The 18,472-nt window shown below is 46.1% G+C and overlaps 1 protein-coding gene across 4 annotated transcripts in view; it reads right to left on the bottom strand.

Moving 5' to 3' along the window:
• The window catches only part of bicd2a (BICD cargo adaptor 2a), a 45,469-nt gene that overhangs the window by 7,863 nt on the left and 19,134 nt on the right, over positions 1-18,472 (bottom strand). For all 4 annotated transcript variants that reach the window (XM_085782655.1, XM_085782656.1, XM_085782657.1 and 1 more), the window contains exons 3-9: positions 9,910-10,062; positions 8,870-9,084; positions 8,197-8,443; positions 6,227-6,484; positions 5,528-5,731; positions 4,896-5,444; positions 3,825-3,976 (exon numbers count right to left, since the gene is read on the bottom strand). In XM_085782655.1, coding sequence (XP_085638781.1) covers positions 3,825-3,976; positions 4,896-5,444; positions 5,528-5,731; positions 6,227-6,484; positions 8,197-8,443; positions 8,870-9,084; positions 9,910-10,062 — 1,778 coding nt within the window. The remainder of the gene's footprint in view (positions 1-3,824; positions 3,977-4,895; positions 5,445-5,527; positions 5,732-6,226; positions 6,485-8,196; positions 8,444-8,869; positions 9,085-9,909; positions 10,063-18,472) is intronic.

Raw genomic sequence — 18,472 nt, 5'->3', positions numbered from 1 at the left:
ACAACCCTAGAATATGTTTATTGTATTGTTGAGTAATAAAGTCACGTTTTGTGTAAGAAAATATATCTGTCAGCATAATTAGATTAATTGGCCTTTTTTTTTCTCCAAAGAAATAAGCTTGTTTTAAATAGTTTCTATATTCCAGTGTCATGATAGTTGCTCTGGCTGATAAGGACACTTATTGTTGGAAAACTACTCCAACAAGACAAACTACATTAGGCACTAATGTATTAAAATCCACTTCTTGTTTTAATAAAAATTAAAATAATCTATATCGTCCTGGAAGCAGAATCTGGGATCGAAAACACGATGAGCTGCAGATGTTTTTGTTGTGTGTGGCTCTGCACGTGGTTGTGCGCCATGTGAACTCTGACCACCTCACAAACATAAACCATACCCTCCCCTTTTGTGAATGCGGTTTGATTCCCAGTGGGCCACACACCCAGACAATAGGGATCAGTGCTGCTTCATTAAACCCAGTATGAGATGGGGTCTCATACTGGTGTGTGTGTGTGTGTGTGTGTGTGTGTGTGTGTGTGTGTGTGTGTGTTGGGGGGGTTGACCTGAAAGGAGGGGGACTGGTGCCTTCAGACGGCTCAACCACTCCTGCATGGGGGGTGAGAGGGCGTGCATTTTTTTCCCGGGAAAAAAAAAAGCAAAACAAGAGAAGTCTATTCTGGAGACTGGGGGGATACAATAGGAGTCTTTTTTTTTGGCGTGCTGATGGGGTGTGGTGGCACAATGGCTGAGGGGGGGCCGGGGGCTTCTGGGGCTTTTTGAAGATGAACAGTCTTCATATTCACTTTAACAACCGTGCACTTTATCTGCATCTCGCTGTGTTGATTTACTGGAACCAATAGCTTTAATGGCTGCACAAGGAATCCACAGCTACTGCAACATCCATGCAGACATGGCTCATAATCAATATTTCCTTCATAGCACACACACACACACACAACCTCCTCCACTGTGGTCTTGTCTGGAGCTTGATTGGTCATGGTGGGATGGATATTAGAGAGAAGGCAAGGAGGAGGAGGAGGAGGAGGACGAAAGAGCAGAATGGAAAGAAACAATGATAAAGACTAAATAAAACGAAGGAGAGGAAGAGAACAGCTGGATGACTGAGGGAGTATGTAGCCTATGTGTGAGGAGAAAACGTGACTCCAGCTAATGGTTTGACTGTTAATCAAAATGAGCTGGAGCTGGGAGCATGTCGAGGCATGTCTGAGGAATGTTAGAGGCAGGATCTTACTGTTAACATGACACCAGAGACTGCAGCTGGAGACACACACACACACAGGAACACAAAGAGAAGCACATACACACACTAGCAAAACAGCGAAATTCTCACAGACTCAGAAATCTCAAGTAACCCTCATGTGTAACGCTGCAGCACAGACACAGGCTGCAGAATCACACCACACATTGTTTCAATCCCACACTCTTCCTCTTTGTCTACGACCACACAATTGTATCTGAAGACTTTTCCACATCTTAGAAAGAAATCCACCTTTATAAACTTTGTCCGAGTGGCGATTACCATGAGAGACTGTCAAATTAGGGCTCCTGTAGTGGGGGGCTTTAACTTGAAAGCCTGCCCCCTTCCTCTCTTTCTTTTCCAGATGACTAGAGAACCGGGTGTTTGGCGATGGCGAGGAAGGACGGAAGGAGGGGGGGACGGGTGGAGGGGACACAAAAGCAGGAGGGAGTGTGGGAAACTTCTTCCCCCAGCCTCTCAAAGAGTTCCCTGACCCAACTCTGCACCGTATAGGACAGAATTTACATACCAATGCATGAATCCCATAAACACACTGAATCTAACTCATGTAAGGGCTCCAGAAGAACAGTGACGGACTTCTGGGGTCGGAGCCGCAAGAACTTCATCATCGTCATCGTCATCGTCATCAGGGGAGGTGTTTTTTGTGCACAGGGGGAACAAAACACAGACCATAAACAACAAGTTCTAATGTGTTGTCAATATCTTAAGCCTCTCTCCAGCAAAAAGAGGCTTAAGGAAACAGATACTTCTTCATGGATCTGCTTCTTCCTCATAGCCTATATGTCACACTTTCACTGCACTGCTATCTACAAGTTTCCGAACGTCATCTATGGTCAAAACGGGAAGCCGGTTTTGCATTTCCGGTGGAATTGTACGTTTACGTTTCCATGGTTTTCAGTCGTCAAACCAGAGACGTTGTGAAAACGCATGGATCTATTAACGCTGGCTTTTAACATGGATGTCAATTTGTGTGATATCCATTGTTAAAAGCCGGTGTGATGATCCATGCGTTTTACAGATTTTCATTGAAAAAAAAAAAAAAAATCCATGCATTTACCGCGACTACCGAAACCATGGAAATGTAAACATAAAATTCCACCGGAAGAGCAAAACCGGCTTACGTTTTTGACGTTCGGAGAAGGGTGGATAACACAGACAAGTGAGACAACTCAGAGGGCCCTCAAAGGACAAAAAGATAAAATAATTAGTGGGAGTGAGATCTGGTTCTGGTTGGCTGTAGGTGCCTTTGGTCCAAATAGTTTAGCATTACACCTCCATCCTCTCACCATCTGGCTCTGCAGTGCGCCAAAAAGTCACAAGACAGCGGGACAGAGGCGTTTTTCCTCCTGTGGCTAATTGATCAGCCGCTGCAGGTAGATGGGATTACCTCAGCAAACACTCTTCACTTTAGGTATTGAATTACCGTATAGGGGTGAGCTGAGGGGTGCTGAGCTGCCCACACATTCCCCAGCAGCCTCTGTAACCTTCATACCATAAGATACAGTCTCCATCCTCCCCCTCCTCCTCCTCCTCCTCCTCCTCCACCACCACCGCCTCTCCTCCCGCTGCACAGCTTGAGCTCTGCTGTGGATTGCGGAGGCGTCTTAAATGCAGAAGGGGAAAGACTGTCTCAGCATCTCAGCGTAGCCATCTGGACCGGCGCTGATATTTACACGTCAAGTGGGCACCGACAAAAATTTAACTGAGAGGAAAATCAACTCAGAAAGTGAGCTCTTCGTCCTGCATTTTTAAATAAAAATAAATAAATAAAAATCACACCTAAAGCCCTAACACATGCCTGTAGAGATATACAATCTCTCATATCTCTACCTTTCCTTAGTATTCACACACATGCACCAATAAACAAACACACAGGCTGTGCACGAGCACTTAGTCTACTCTGTGTTTAGGGGTGAATGTGTAATCCAGACCAAACTGAGGTGGGATTATGTGCAGAACCTTTGACCGGCTTCTCTCTGGAATCAGAAAAGATTAGTGAGTGTGTGTGTGTGTGTGTGTCAGCCCATCTGATACACACACACACACATTACACTTAAACACACTGGTCAAAAACACTACTTAAGTGACATATTTAAATGATACCCAGATTAGATACCTTCTGTTCTCCAGAGTCAGAGTCAATGCCGCTAGAATCCCTTAATGGCCGCGATTCTCAAAAAAACACAAACAACATCCTCCATAACATGAGCTAAATATGGATTAGATTGTGATGGTGATCTTTGTCTTACCTGGTTTTATTGTTTATGGTTTATCGTGTGTGGTGCATGTGTAATAATAGCACAAAGTCTGCTGTGTTCGCACTTCCTCTTCAAGATAATCTAAAGCAGCAGCGTACGAGGCACGGCTGGGAGTCATGGCACACCAGCAACAACAAAGACAAAGGCTTATGAAGCGATGTCTTCTGGAAAACACTGGAGTGGGTTAACACTTTGTAAGGTTTGACAGATGTTTGTGTGAGAGAGAAGACATTTCTTTGGTCGGTGGTTGTGTGTGTGTGTGTGTGTGTGTGTATGTGTCCCCTTACCGTGTGGCAAACATGGCTCGGAGAGAGGAGAAGGTGGCAGCGTCTTCCTTCAGGGCTTTGAGCTCGTTCCTCAGTTTCATCATGGTCTCGGTCACCATGGCCTTTTCGTTCTCATACTTGCTCTTCAGGTTGGTCAGAGCCACTTCAGCTGTCTGTGGGTGGACGAGAGGAACAAAAGGGGTGTCAGACAGAGCAGCTGGAAGACGTCGGGGTGTGTGTTTCCTGTCCCGACCGGTGTAGCTTTGTTAATATGAACCTTATGAGCTGTTCCTTCAGTCACACATAAGTCATTAAGGTAGCCATGTGGCCTGTTATTGTTAGTTACTGTTAGGTGTGTGGTTTATGAGGGGCTTTTATGCAACCACACACATACTTTAAAGGGCTACCAGAGCAACTGCACACACACTGTCACTCTGGTTATGGTTCTGTGTGTTTTTGGAGGGCTGCCGTTCTTCAATCCTGAACACACAGATAACTCTGGGCAGCTGGCACCATAAGACTGCTGTCTCCACCAGTGTTGTCGCTGATCTTGTCTGCGACGCTTTTGCTGCAACAGCTGAATAGACCTGAAATAGCCGACACTTTCTGTCTTTCAAGGGAAACTGACAAATGTTTGGTAGTGCAACTTACTATCCCTGATGGAAATAACAATAAGCAAGTTCCCTCACTTTAATGTGTATAGTTGTCTTTTTAAGATTGTTAATATGTTGATGCATAAACTGCAACTATGCAGGTTGTAAGCATGTGGGTTGAAGAGAGAGTTTAATGTGTGTAAATGTGCTAAACCTTTTATATTTAGTGGAATATACAAGGACATGTTCTCAGGAAAGTGCTAATGGGTGCTCATTAGGGATCAGGAGGACTGTCCTTTACCACACAGACTGTGTCCTTCGTTGATTCTTGTTGCTCACCTGTATGTATAAATGGTTGCATAAACAGGAAAAGGACTACTTGTACTGTTGATTCTGATGGAAAATGCCTTTTCCAAACAAAATTAAAAATTAAAAAAAAAAAAAAGTGTGGTAGTGACACCAAGCTAGTAGAAAGGACAAAGACGCAACAACAACAGACCTGTTTGTTGGCCTTGAGGACGGTCCTCAGGGTGGCGATCTGCTCCCTCTTGGTGCTGAGCAGGGACTTCAGTTTGAGGATCTCCTCCATGCAGGCTTCCTTGTCCTTGTCGGCCACGGTGCCGAGCTCCAGGGATGCCACCCTCTGGCGCGACAGCTCGGTGGTGCGGTCCACGGCCAGCTGCAGGTGCTTGATCTGGTCTCTGATGATGGCGACCAGGTTGTAGATGTTCATGGGCTCGCGGCGGTGGTCGGACACGGGGGAAGGCAGGGAGGAGACGGGCGAGGGGGCTCCGTCGCTCAGGTCGCTCCTGCCGGGCTCGGGGAAGAGACCCTTGGTGAGGAGGATGGGAGAGCGGCGGCCGCGGCCCTCGGGGCTGCTCCGGCCGCCCTTGCCCTCCTTGTAGAAGTCGAGCATGACGCGGTTGGGCGTCTCGTTGTTGCACATGCAGACGTGGTTGTAGAGGGTGGCCAGCTCTTCGCTGAAGGTGACTAACTCGTCCTGGGCCACGCTCAGGCTGCCCTGGGACTCGCCCGCCACGTCGCTCAGCTGAAGACACGGGAAAATGCACCATTTAGTTTTTGTCTTACAGTTTTTAAAACACATGAACATTGCTGAGAGTGATATCTCACCTTACGCAGCTCCTTCTCCATCTTAGCCTTCTCTTGTCTCTCTACGTTACTCGTCCTCTCCAAACTGGCCAGCTTCTCTCCCAGTGTGGCGACTGTGCTCTCCAGACGGACGCGTTCCTCATCGTAGCGTGACTGACAGGCTTGGTATTCTGTCTTCAGAGTCTTCAGTTCCTCCTTCAGCTCTCCTGCCTCGGACACGGCAACCTGGCGAGACGAGATCGATCGCAAATTAACCCCAAATTACCTGTCAATCTAAAGCTTCAAGGGATAGTTCAACAAGCTTAAAGGGATAGTTCAACATTTTGACGCGTTCTCGTTGGGGGCAGTTTTTCACCAAGCAGTCTCTGCATTTATCTCGAAACCAACTCTGTCTCGTAACGTTCTGTTATTATCTCATAGCGTGGTGAATGTGCAGGTCATAACTTGTGCATGAGAGCGTTTTGGAGTTGTTGGATTGTGTATTTGATGAGTTTGATGAGGGACACCAAGAAATCCCATTAGCCTCTGTAGCGTAGCTCTGAGCAGCTCGCGGCTCCGCTCTGCCGTTCTAAAAAAAGTTTGCACTGACAATTAAAGGAAACAAACCTACTCCTAAAACTATAGGGATTATGGCAATTGGGCCAATTTGCCAACATTTTGAACTATCCCTTTAATCTGCCCTTTTGCGCTGTCGATTTTCAGCCACCACCAGATAATCACCTTGTACTTGCACTCCAGGATCTCCGGTCCGTTGATGTCCACCTCGTAGTAGTCTCCGTCTTCGTGGCTGTCGCGCTCCTTCTCGTTGTCCAGGGCGGACTGCCGCTCCTTGCTGGCCTGGAGCTTGCGGATGGCGCTGAGGTTCTCCGTGAGGCGGTTGACCTTCTCCTGATGCTCCGACAGAGCGCCGTTGGCCTGCTCCAGCTGCTTCTGGGAGTCCTGCAGGTTGGACAGCAGGTTGACCTTCTCGCGCTCCATCTAGATGAGGACGCACAAAGAGGTGAGGACATACCAGGTCATCATATTTTGCGTGTAATTTCACACTTTATTTTTCGGTCACTTGATAGTGTGAGGGACTCTTGCTCTGGGCTCAGCAACAGATCACATTAAATCAGTGGATTATCTGTCATGTGGTAACTCTACCCACTATCAGCCTTGTGCTGCCAAGGTATGTGAGGCTTATTGCCCAGTAGCCCAGCATCGCGGTGTCAGGACGACCTTGACAAGTTGCTGGACTCAGATCAGCTCAGCGCTGGCAGAGACAGCAGGTGGGTCATGTTACACACACACAGTTGTGCTGATATAAGCACTGAGCTATTTCAGAAGATGATCTGTAAATAACATAAAAGCATCGTGGTCATGCTCATCTGCAGGCAGTTTTTATTACTGCATAATAAATACTAATGAAGCCATGGCGTGCTAATCAACATGGCCTGTCATGTCCAAGAGTGGGCTGCTGCTGCTGCATTTGTTTGCATCACACATCATGTGTCAAATACAGCCAACACTTGTCTTTTCACATATTTAGAAGGTTTGAGGATTACTTTGTGTCGCTGTGATGCCCATCCTCCTCCTGCACCATCCATTATCAGATGTTGCTCTAGACTGTCAGGGACTAATAGGGCGATATCTGAGGAGCGGAAGTCTGAGATTGATCACTGAGGGCCAAATCAATAGAATGATATAATAAGGCAAGAGATGAACAGAGTATGGCTGGATGAGCAGAGGAAGCTTTTTGTGTCCTATGCTCTAAATCCTGCCGGGAATCTTTGGAATGACTTGGCGCGGGCAGCATGACTCGCTGCTGGCTCATATCAAACATGGGGGCTTCGTCACGGGCCACAAGTTTCACCACTACAACGATCAGACCCAGAACCAGAACCAGAACGGTTCCCATAGCGAGGCAACACAGAGGTAACGTCAAGTTCACGCATTAATCCTGCTACAGAGTTTATGTTTGATGAAGGGAGACCAAAAGAGAAAAAAAAAAAATCTTAAATCCCTTGGTCCTCTAAACAATCATTATCCACAGGTTCCCGGTACTTTCTGGTAACCATGGTGCACAATCAGACATGGCCCAGGACGCATGGGGTGATGAGCAAGCAGATGGCAGGTCCTCCGGTGCCACCACCTGCTGATTGGCCGCCCCGTCGAGGCCTGCGGGGCGTTGTGTGTGCGTCCTCCCTGGATTAACTTTGCTATAAGGGGATTTAGATCTCTGCAGAGGCCCGGGCCAGAATCTAGACTGAACACACACTGCACTGACTCACTGACTCACTCCTTCAGATACACCTTCAACTTTCCCACAAGCATAGTCCTGCCATTTTGAGTTATTCAGCGTTAACTCCTGTCAGTCTGGTTTGGTTTAAGGGCAGAATAGTATTGATAAATCTGATTGACATGAGAAATTAATAAAAAAAATCTCATCAATCTGTTTATGTCAATAAAAATCTACAGGAGGAGTTTAAATGCTTCATTTGTTTTGATTGTCACTCGCCTGTTATCGATCCTCTCTTTACTGAATACAAGTAAAGTGCAGGCGATAACTGCTGACACTAGTCATTTACGTCACAGTCTATAAGAGCAATCTGCTCCTCAATTCATCGATTCTGTCTTGCCCGTGGACATTGAGTGGTTATTTACTGAAAGTGGATGTTTTCAGTTTCCCATGGCGATTAAGCACAACAAACCTGCATCAGCTGCTGTTTGAGCTTCTGGATCTCTGAGATGTTGAGTTCGCTCAGCAGGTCGTCCACCAGGCTGGGCGCGGGACGGAACAGCTCGTCCTTCTTGGGCGTGGACATGCGGTTGTCGTCGGCGATGGCGTTGGCCAGTTTGGCGAAGCCGTTCTCGTACCCGTGGAGAGCCTCGTCGTTGTTCGGCTCGGTGGCGGCATCGTCGCTGAACTTGAGGCCGTCCAGAGAGATGCTGAGAGGGCTGTTGGGAGAACAAAGGGAACGAGGTGTCATCTAGTGTTTGTTACAGATGGTGCTGAATTTAATTTAATTTAATTTATTTATTTAAAAAGGACAATGTACATTAATAACATCAGTTCTTTTCTCTTTTTAAGGAAGAGAAAAGAGGAAGCCCAACGTAAATGTACCGGGATTAGCAAGTAGCTAATTTTCACCCGCAGTCCTCTGGCAGTTTACATAGAGAAGATTTCATAACAATTAGACAAGACACAGGTATAACAGGACAGACATAGAATCAGACACAATATTGACAGATGAAATAAGACAGACAGTACAATAAGAACTTGACAGAGCAAAACACAAACAAAACACAGAGACAGAGAGGTAGAATGAAGTGCTATAGTGGCCATGCAGCTGGTGAGCGGCTTGTTTGTGTTTTTCCGTTCACCTGTGGTACAGAGTGTCTCCGATGTTCATGTAGTGGGAGAGCTCTTTCCTCAGGGAAGCCTTCAGCTCGCGCTCAGTCTTGATGGTCTCCAGAGCCTCTCCTAGCTGACGCTCTGCGATCTCTTTCAGGCGGATGGCGTCCTCCAGCTGGCTGTTCAGGAACTGAGTGTCCTCCTCCAGGCGACGGATCTCGTGCTTCAAACCCTCAAACTCCACCTGAGCAGAGGATGACAAACAGCCACTTTAACAAGAGAAATAACATTAGGTAGGTGCTGCTCCAGTGAAAATAGATGGCAAATCAACTGGATCAAAAAGGAAGACATTATTCAAGAATATATCTATTTTATGTCCTTTTCTAATTAGTAAGCTGATTGAATTTTGGGAATCCCTTTAATGGCTGTCTAAGGAGCCTCTTTTGTTTGTCCCACGCTTCTCATGAATAAACAAAACGAAACAATAAAGACATATGGAGAGAATTAACAGCTCAGGCACCAAATGGAAAAAACCTACACGGAAATGCTGCTCTGACGTATGTTGGCAGATGTGTTTTCCCCCTTTCAGTCATTTGAATAAACCCAGGAAATGTGTTTTGTACCTATAAATATTAACATATCTGGTCTGAAGAGTGATGGGTTGGTTGTAAAAGAGTTTGTAAAAACTTCTACAGTATATGAGACGGCAGCGCTGTCTACAGGCTCTGTGAGAAAACGACAGAAGCTGCTTATTTATCTCTTCGCTGTGTCAGGGGATGTTTTTATTATCGTAATTGAATCTGAGCTCATGCTTCTTTTGGCAGTCCAACCCTGTAGGCCTACTGAGATACTGTGAGATAGTGTACAGTACATGTGTGTTTTAAAAAGTACTTGAATGAGATGCCTGAAGCTATGAGTTTAATTAAGCCTCACTGAAGAGGCTGCATGATGATGACCAGCAGCCGAGGCTTATTTCTCAAGAAGGGGGGTGTTTTGCACTCTTTGTTTTTGTACTGAAAACCTCTGCATACTCAGGGTTTACACGATTCAAACTTTGCTCTCGTCTCACCTGGCTCTGTTTGAGCACCAAGACCTGCTTCTGCAGCGAGATGTTCTCCTCCTCCAGCTCGGTGTAGTCCTGCAGCAGACGAGCCTCCCTGAACTTGTACTCCTTGATGTCATCCCGCAGCTGATTCCTCTGGAGCTCCACCATCTGGCTGTTCTGTGGCGCCAAGAGAGGGTAGACGGGACAGAGGGAGGAAGAGGAAGAGCTGTCAGTTACCACTACTACAATCTCGTTTGACTGAGTGTGAGGGAGACGCCGATTGATTGGATATCCTTGCTTCGCCGTAACCGTTTGTGTCACGTTGGCTCTTTAACTTGCTAAATCTTGAGAGATAAGAAAGGGCTCCCATCTGGACAAACCGGCCCCTGTGTGCGTTCTGGGTGTGTGGGCCTGTTGGTGTGTCTGAGAGGGAGGTGCCAGGTGTCTCTCCGGGCATCGGGCCCACCAGCGCCTGCCTGCCTGCCTGCCTGCCTGCCTGCCTGCCTGCCAGCTCTGATGGCACCAGAGAGACTTGAAGCCTGCTTATCTCTCTCCTGCTGCCAGGTCAACGGCCGGGAAGCTCTGTAACAGTCTCATTTTCTAAAGAGGAGTTAGATTAGGTTTGATTCTCTGTAAAGGAGGATCCAAGGACCAATCAGAGGAAATTAGGGCTGTAGAATTCAGAAGATGGAAATTCAAACCAGAAATCAGATTTTTTTTGTCCATTTTCAGTTGATGTGGGCTTATATTTCTAGTGTGTTCATTGAGTAGCCATCACTAGTGTTTGTGTTTGAATCATGTCAATCGCAACTGTATAGATATATATTTTTATATTTCAATGAATCATGTTAAATCGCAGCTATATAGATTATATATATATTTTTTACAATTTAAAGAATCATGCCCAACCCTGTAACTACGGTATGTACCTTTTTTGTTATCTACTGGTGCTCCGTCTTTATGGACTTTTTATGTTAATTGTTGTATTGTTTTGGGGACTACGGATGTAATTTAGCACATGTGCTAAATCTGGTGTATTTACTGTGGGTACTCTAGTACTCACTGTTCATTAATATGCATTGTCCCGACTCCCGACTAAATAAACAAATAAAGTTAAGTAAAGTAAAGTAAAGTAAAGGTCCTCTTGCTGAGCAGGAGGTGTCATTAATTATATAAAGGTGAGGGCAGTAAGAGAAGTGCCCTTCCCCCACTTGTAGATACTGACACAAAGCCAGACGGATCCAATCAGCCCCGCTGAGCCGCCTCTGTCCTGACTTCCTGATCTATTGCTCTGTCCAGCCCTCCAATGTCTCTCTTCTCTTGAGGTGTGTCCTTTCCCCCCAGCCCCTGCTCGCTGGCACATCCCAACACATAAGAGTCCCACAGGACCTTTGTGTGTGTGTGTGATGGGGGGACATCTCAGCCAGCGGCTCTGAGAGAAACAGTGGATAAAAGCTCTAAAGTAAGAAGATACTCGCTGACGGAGGGTGGGCCTCTCTCTGTCTTTGAACTGAATCAACCAACATACGTTTGTGTGTGTGTGTGTGTGTGTGTGTGTGTGTGTGTGTGAATGTAATATGAGAAAGAGGTGGCAAAAGCATGTGAAATAGATCTGTGTCCAGCAGTGTGTGAGCTGACCTCTAATGTTCATGGGTGCAAGTGCGCGTGTAACTTTTATAGAGTGTGTTTGTGTAGAGGTCAGCAGTATGGTTTGGATTTGCATTTGCATGGGTGTTTGTAGCTGTGTGTGCGTGTGTGTGTGTTTGTGTGATGTGCGTCTCTCTCTCTCTGAGAAGAGCTGGCAGAGATAACATAATACCAGAGGGACAATTAGCCTTGCAATCCCTGGCCAGGTGGCCCCTTCCTCTCCTGCTGTCGCCGCGTGGCCGCATCACAATCCCTGCTCTCAGTGACAACAGGAAGTCAATGTGGAGAGGCTTTCACCGCGCAGGCCTTTTCATATCAGTACGGCCTTGAGACTGAATGAACATTAGTATTATTACTCACTGAAGTAGAGTAGGTAATAAACTGGTGGTGACAGGTTTGCTAATGGATAGAAGGTTGGGCCTTCTTCTGTGATGTAAGGTTGAATTTATTTCATAATTTAGCATGGCTTTATAAAATTACAATAATGAACAATAATAAACGCTCAAAATTTTTAACTAATACGACTCATGAGACTACAACACATCTGTATTTGTTGCGTTCTCTGTAATTGGTATTTACTCACTTATTTTGGGCTCATTGAAAGAGGAACGCTCTGACAAGTACTACGCTGCTAAATCCCCACTGATGAAGTGCACATGCTGCTCGTTTGCTCTGTGAAATTATTAATCACTTTATGCAGAGCTGGGTGGAGGCTGACGTTTGAAGGTGCATTAATATTCATCAGCGTATTGCGCATGTCTAATGAGCGGGGGCGGGATGTTGGTGCATTACTGAATAATGCATGAGCTTACAGACACACAGATCAGTCGTAGCGCTAAGCCCGCGTACAGCGGTCCTGACTTCAGAGGGGGAACTGAATTAAAGCGGGGAGGAAAAAAAGAAAATCTGGAATCAGTCAAAACATTAACAGATTCGGTTACTCTGGCTGTCAGCTTTGGAGAATCGAACAGCACAGACAGAATTATTTCATAGAGATTTTGAACATTATCCCAACAGTAATCTGTGGTGTTACGGAGCTGCAGCATCTGGTCGCGCCGGTCTCTTCCTGTGTGTCAGGGTTACTGGGCCTCAGCTGGAGGGTCAGAGCTGTTTGGTACCGATGAATACAGGCCAACACTGAAACTGATTAAGATCCTCCTCCAATCTGATTACAATGCGTACCAGGGTTTTGACCTTTAACCTCATTTCCACATCCTTTGCTAGCATTGAACCCCCTCAGAGACTGTGGAGGGGGATGGAGTTAGGGTTACGCCACAGTGCTGCCTGACAGGAGTTGATTTGAGTGAATTCACCAGGGGCTGTAGTGGCCATGTGTGTTTTTATTATCAAGTGTGAATAACATCTAATCAGACATAGAGCACGTGCTTCTCCTGGGAATTTAAAATTGTGACAATGTGTGTGTGTGTGTGTGTGTGTGTGTGTGGCTGGTCAGACAGTGGAGTGTGATAGCCTAAAGGCCGTCCGAGCCGCCACCAACAGAGAGGTAGTCGGTGAGAAGCCTTTCATGGCCATAGTAAGTGATTACCCCCTGCCTGCTGTCACTACAGGTGACGTCTGGACAGCTGCTTGAACCCACCCACACAGCACACACACACACAGACACAGACACAGACACACATGGATAAATGTGTCACTTCCATGCAAAGTGGGTGGTAGTGAAAACACCAGACTGTACTGCCTTTTCGTAAACTTGCAGGGTTGGTACCAGTACGATATAAACTGGAAGATGTTTGAGGGCATAGTGAGGACTAGTGTGTGTGTATCAAAAAAAACAAACAGCAGTGGTTTCCTGCTTTAATGAAGTCCCTCTTGGTGAAAATAAATTGCCATGAGAGCACATTTCTATGGGTCAAAGCTTCTTCCAATTGTGCGAGCTCTCATTTTCAACTCAACTAAAGCTTTCTTCTCACTAGTAAACTGCTTTTGACAGCACAGTGAGGCTGAGCCTGCTAAAATCCCACCAAAGCTCTGAGTGAATTTCTCAATGTGTTTGAGCCGCTGTAACCTCCATCACTTAGTAAAACCATGGTGGCAAAGTTTCAGGCTTAACAAACAGTGTAGATTAGGAATGTTTTAATGCTTTATTAAAGGCTCTGCTGCTCCATAACTCCCACAGAATCCAGCTCGCATTTTTATAAAATCCATATTTGCTTTGCCTCTTCCTGTTTTGTTCCCTAGAAAGGGCTGCGCAGACATCCATATCTGTACCCTTCTGTATTATTGATATGTAGTGTATACACACCGTGTTACCTCCCTCTATACTCTCACTCCCCTGACCTTCATTTCCCCCTCCATCCCGCTCACTTTGCACTTCACTAAAATGCACATGCACAAGGTTTTTTTTTACCCTGCATAGTGCAAAGTGCTGGAAGATGGCAGGACACCAAGTATACACCAGCTCAATACTGTTTTTTTTTCTCCCTATCTCAGCTTCTCTGTCTGATATCACTGACCTCCATTTTGCCATTTCACCAACAGCACCACTGGGCTCATTTTTCCAACCCCCACCTCCCTCACCTCCCCTGTGTCAGCGTGATGACTGCTTTTAGAGGACATGTATCCGTCACAGTTGATTTCCTTTCTTCATGCTGAGCTTCAGTTCCATCATGTCTACTTATCAGATCAGAAAAAAAGTGTGCAGAGTATCTGCTGGAAGATCTCTACTGATGCTGAACTCCACAGAGAACCTTTTGGACTTCAGTGAGCTGATTAGAGGAAAAAAAAAAAAAAAACTTTCAATGGAGCACGTCAAGGTCGCGTCAGCCCAAGTTAAATCTAACTCTACAAAGCCAGGAGCGTCTCAGGATGACCTTCAGGAGAGACGCCAAGTGAATCACAGATGCAGAGCAGCTCAAACCCCCCCTCAGCGTGGCTTTAGACAGAGCAAAGGAATAATGACGCTCAGGGGCCTATTGCTGCTGTCAGAGCTGAGAAAGTAGGTGAAAGCAGATCTGCTTTTATCCTCCTCTTGTCTGCGAGCGACTGTCATCCTATTCAGCGTCCTACCCAGACTCCATTAGAGAGAGAAAACACCATCACGCTTTACAGTGAGACAATTAAAAATAGAAAAAAAAAAAAAAAACGTGGCTTGTGACTGCGTGGCTGCTCGTACTTTGCCCAGTGTGTGGCAGCTGAAAGGAAAAGCCCACCGGGTGAAAGCGTGTCGGCATGCACTTAACAGTGAATTAGTGATTTCGAGGTCACTTTGATGGAAGTGGAGAAATGTGCACGTGAGCATGTTTAAAACTATTAGTTCAAGTCAATGTGCAGGGCACTATTTGCGTGTGTGTGTTCTTGATTTATCAGGATTCATTGATCAGGCATGGAAAACCTCTTTGGTGATGTGAGCCTGGGGTTTAAATCAAACGGGACACATTTTCAGAGCTCAGTTAAAGCTGATACAAAAAGACAAACACCATTAGGAATTAATGGAAAATCTTCCAACTGTCTTGAGGCTTAAAAGTACCCATAAATCTGAGACACACACACATGAGGAGACGGCTAGCAGGGTGTGTTGGGTGCTACGAGCAGATAACATCTGGAAGTAGATACCTCAGATAACATCTGGTGGGTTTAGAGAAGGTTATGGGTCATGTGCGACAGCAGTAGCGATAAAACTGATGTAGCACATGTCCGATTTCTTTTTTTTTTTGATTTCCGGTTATAATCCTCTGTCGTTTCAATCAGTTCTTTCCTTTGAAGATCAATTTTTCCATCTCGATTTTCCACACTGCACTTCCCCCCACCCCCCAGTCTCTCAACTACCGCAGGACAGGAGGTGATCCGTCTTGGCATTCATGTCACAAGAAATAATAAGGTGCTCGACATCGACACCCCTGAGCCCTCTAAGAGCCCTGTTACATTAGCCTCACGTCAGACCATAATAAGAAGAACAAAGAGCAAACCGCTCTGGGATCCCTTTACGACTCAACTCTGACCTTTCAATAATCAAGGTAAAGCTTCGACGCGACTGAAACTCTACGCCCATGTCCGTCTTTTCCACTGACCAACTACTCCGCAGCACTACTAATTGCTTCTGATTGCGATCGCAACAATGGCCTCCCTCGCAATGAGCTTAAACCCCTGCCTTCTACTAACCTTTTAAACTCATCCCATCAGTGCCGATACCTTCCCTCTCGCTTGTCTGTCAGGTGTTTAATCCAGCCAGTTGAAGCGGCACTTAAATTAAGCTCCAGCCACTGTGTCAATGAGGTGGAAAAAAACCCCAATCACGTTTGACATTTGAATGGCTTCCACATTAGCGCGATTGACACAAGCCACAATAACCATCATTTATGTGGCTGTGAGAGTAAAAAAGGTCTGAGGCTGGTGATTCTGCAGCGTAGGGCAGACAACAGTCACCGTGTCAACACTGCATCGTGAATGGAGCAGATGTAGGATCATGGTAGCACTGCGGGCGATCATGTGCTGATGCTTAAAGGTGGAAACATAGTTACATTTTCTGAATAGCCAGACTGAAGTGTCGTGATAAGATTTCTCAGCGTTTTATTTTTTTTTATCTTCTGCTTTGGTTGATAATTTCCTGCGAGGCGGGCGATGGGAATCCCCCATCCTGCGTGGATAATGGCAGCCATCACTGTAGGCACATTCCTCCCCAGACATGAGATTGAATTTAATGAAGTCATGCCTATTAGACTGCGCCTCCTTACAATGTAACTGGCTCTTTGTGGAGGTTTTAATCCTGTAGACCCAACCATAACAGTGAAATACGTCTTATCAGCGCAGCTCGGGGGCTAACATTTCTAGTCTTTGGCATGAGATAGCTAGCTACAGCCTGGGAGGTTTTACTGTAAATGTGTTGTATGTAACCGGCTGAAATGCTGCAGCTAAATGGTTGTGAATGAACGGGCCCTGCGCAGAGACAAAAGCCTTTTCACAGCGAGTGAAGCTTCCAGATCTGTGGAATTACAACACTTTCTGTTGCTCCATTTGTAAGCAGCAGCACAACCGTCAAATTCCATCTCCTCAACCCTTTTTGCAAAACTCTTTATTTTACACAGGATGGAACCTTGTGAATATTGAGTGAATATAAAACAACTACAACAACAAAAAAAACACTTAACACAAAAGGAAACAGTTGCAGCCCAACTGTCAGTTACATTCCACGAGGAAATTGAGTCATTCAATCTCCCTCCTGACTCAATATGATTAGCCGTGCCGTCCCAGGAACGCAGCAACCACCACGGGCACTGAATTGACTCTCATTAAGCTTTTCTCCTTCTTTAACGGATTTCAGGCCTCCTCCTTTCTTTCGCACCAATCTCGTCGTCTCCTGGTGCCCCCCCTCCCTCCCTCCCTCCCTCCCTCCCCTCCTCTCACAGCCAGAGCTTTTGGGGCTAATTTGAAACCTGGGAGACAAAGCGCTCTTTCAGCCCTGTCAGTCTGGTCACAATGCCAGCCTCAGTGCCCAGGCTCCCTCCATTTGCCTGCCACACACACTCCTCCTAGCACCCACAGAAGTGCCATTAGAAGGGTGTCATTATCTCCCATACATGGGGCGATTTACACTCCGGCCTCTTTTATTTAGCCAATTACAGCTGGCTGGGGGCCCATGGGGTCGGCTATAATGGGAATGACACCTGCAGAAAAGCCACGATGGCCGCCCACCACCAGTGCAACACCAGTCACACCACTGTATCGCCTTTTCTCTATACAGCAGTTAATAACCTTAGCTAAGACATTTAGGAGCCTTCATGTCTTCATCATGTTCAAACTGTGTCTTGGATGACTGCAGAAAGTCAAGTCTCATGTTTGGTTTCAAAAACATGTCTGCTGACACACATCTGGCTTCCATAATGCGCCAACTTATACCAACATATAGAGCTGAGTAGCAGCTGACCTAATTATGGTGGAATTTATAGCTTTCTGGAATTTAAGTCGTTTTGAGGGACCAAGTCTTTTTTTTTTCTTTTTTTTTTTTTACTAATCTCAGTTACAAATGCTGCCGACATCTGTCTCGAGCAGTGACTGACAGAAAACAGCAGTAAATCCTGCCTCTGTCTGCCAAACACTTAAGACTCCACTCAAGAGGGGAGGCCCGGTCTTCACCCCCCCTACCAATTACCCTGGAATTACTAACTTGACCTGCAAAAACAGCAGACCCAGCTAAATCTGCTTCACACAAACAAGGGAAGATTTGCAATGGTGACGGGTTTAGCTGCTGAGGAGGAAGAGCCTTATACAGGGAAGAGGGGGATGGAGACACCCCACCCAAAAAAAAGCACATGTATACGCCTATAGCTGATGACTTGAACAAAGCAACAGTACCAGAGTTTTCTTGGTGCTTCTGTGCAGAGGCATGCTTGGAATGAATATGAAAACATTGATCTGTTGTTGTTGAGGCCAAAGAATTCCTGCACAAAATACTGATAAGATGCAGCAACATAGCTGCTGCCTGATACTGTAGGTGAGCGTGCACCTTACTAGAGCTGCACGTGTCAAGTCGGGTTAAATCTACCATTAGTGGTCTGTTACTTCTTACTCCTCGCATCTCCAGACTCCTAAAATAAGCTGCTCATTCAACCCCACCTCCTCGCTTTATTATTCCAACCTTTGCTTCACTGTCAAGGGAGCATGGACCTCTGCATCAAAGACACCCATCTATAAAGGTGAGATGCCTCCTGTGCCTTCCTGTCAGACTGTGTTCATCTTTTCTTTCTTCACCTCCTTTATGTCTTCCTGTCTTTGTGTCAAAACGGGCTTCCTCGGAGCTGCAGACATCTCTCAGTCAGTGTGACTTGAACCGTCGCACATGCACTGCCATTGGCAAAGGCTTCGCCGAATCGCCGATCCACGCTCTGCACTTCCCTCTTGTCTGTTTTAATCAGGTCACTTAGCTGTTGAGTGTATGTAAATGGCAGCAAACAAGCGAGGTCAAACAATGTCCAAAGTGGGGCGC

The sequence above is a fragment of the Trachurus japonicus genome, chromosome 7 (assembly GCF_045865225.1).
Source record: "Trachurus japonicus isolate A0001 chromosome 7, Traja_1.0".
Taxonomy (NCBI): Eukaryota; Metazoa; Chordata; class Actinopteri; order Carangiformes; family Carangidae; genus Trachurus; species Trachurus japonicus.
Note: the sequence above shows the minus strand (reverse complement) of the source record. Positions and strands in the feature narration are given on the sequence as shown.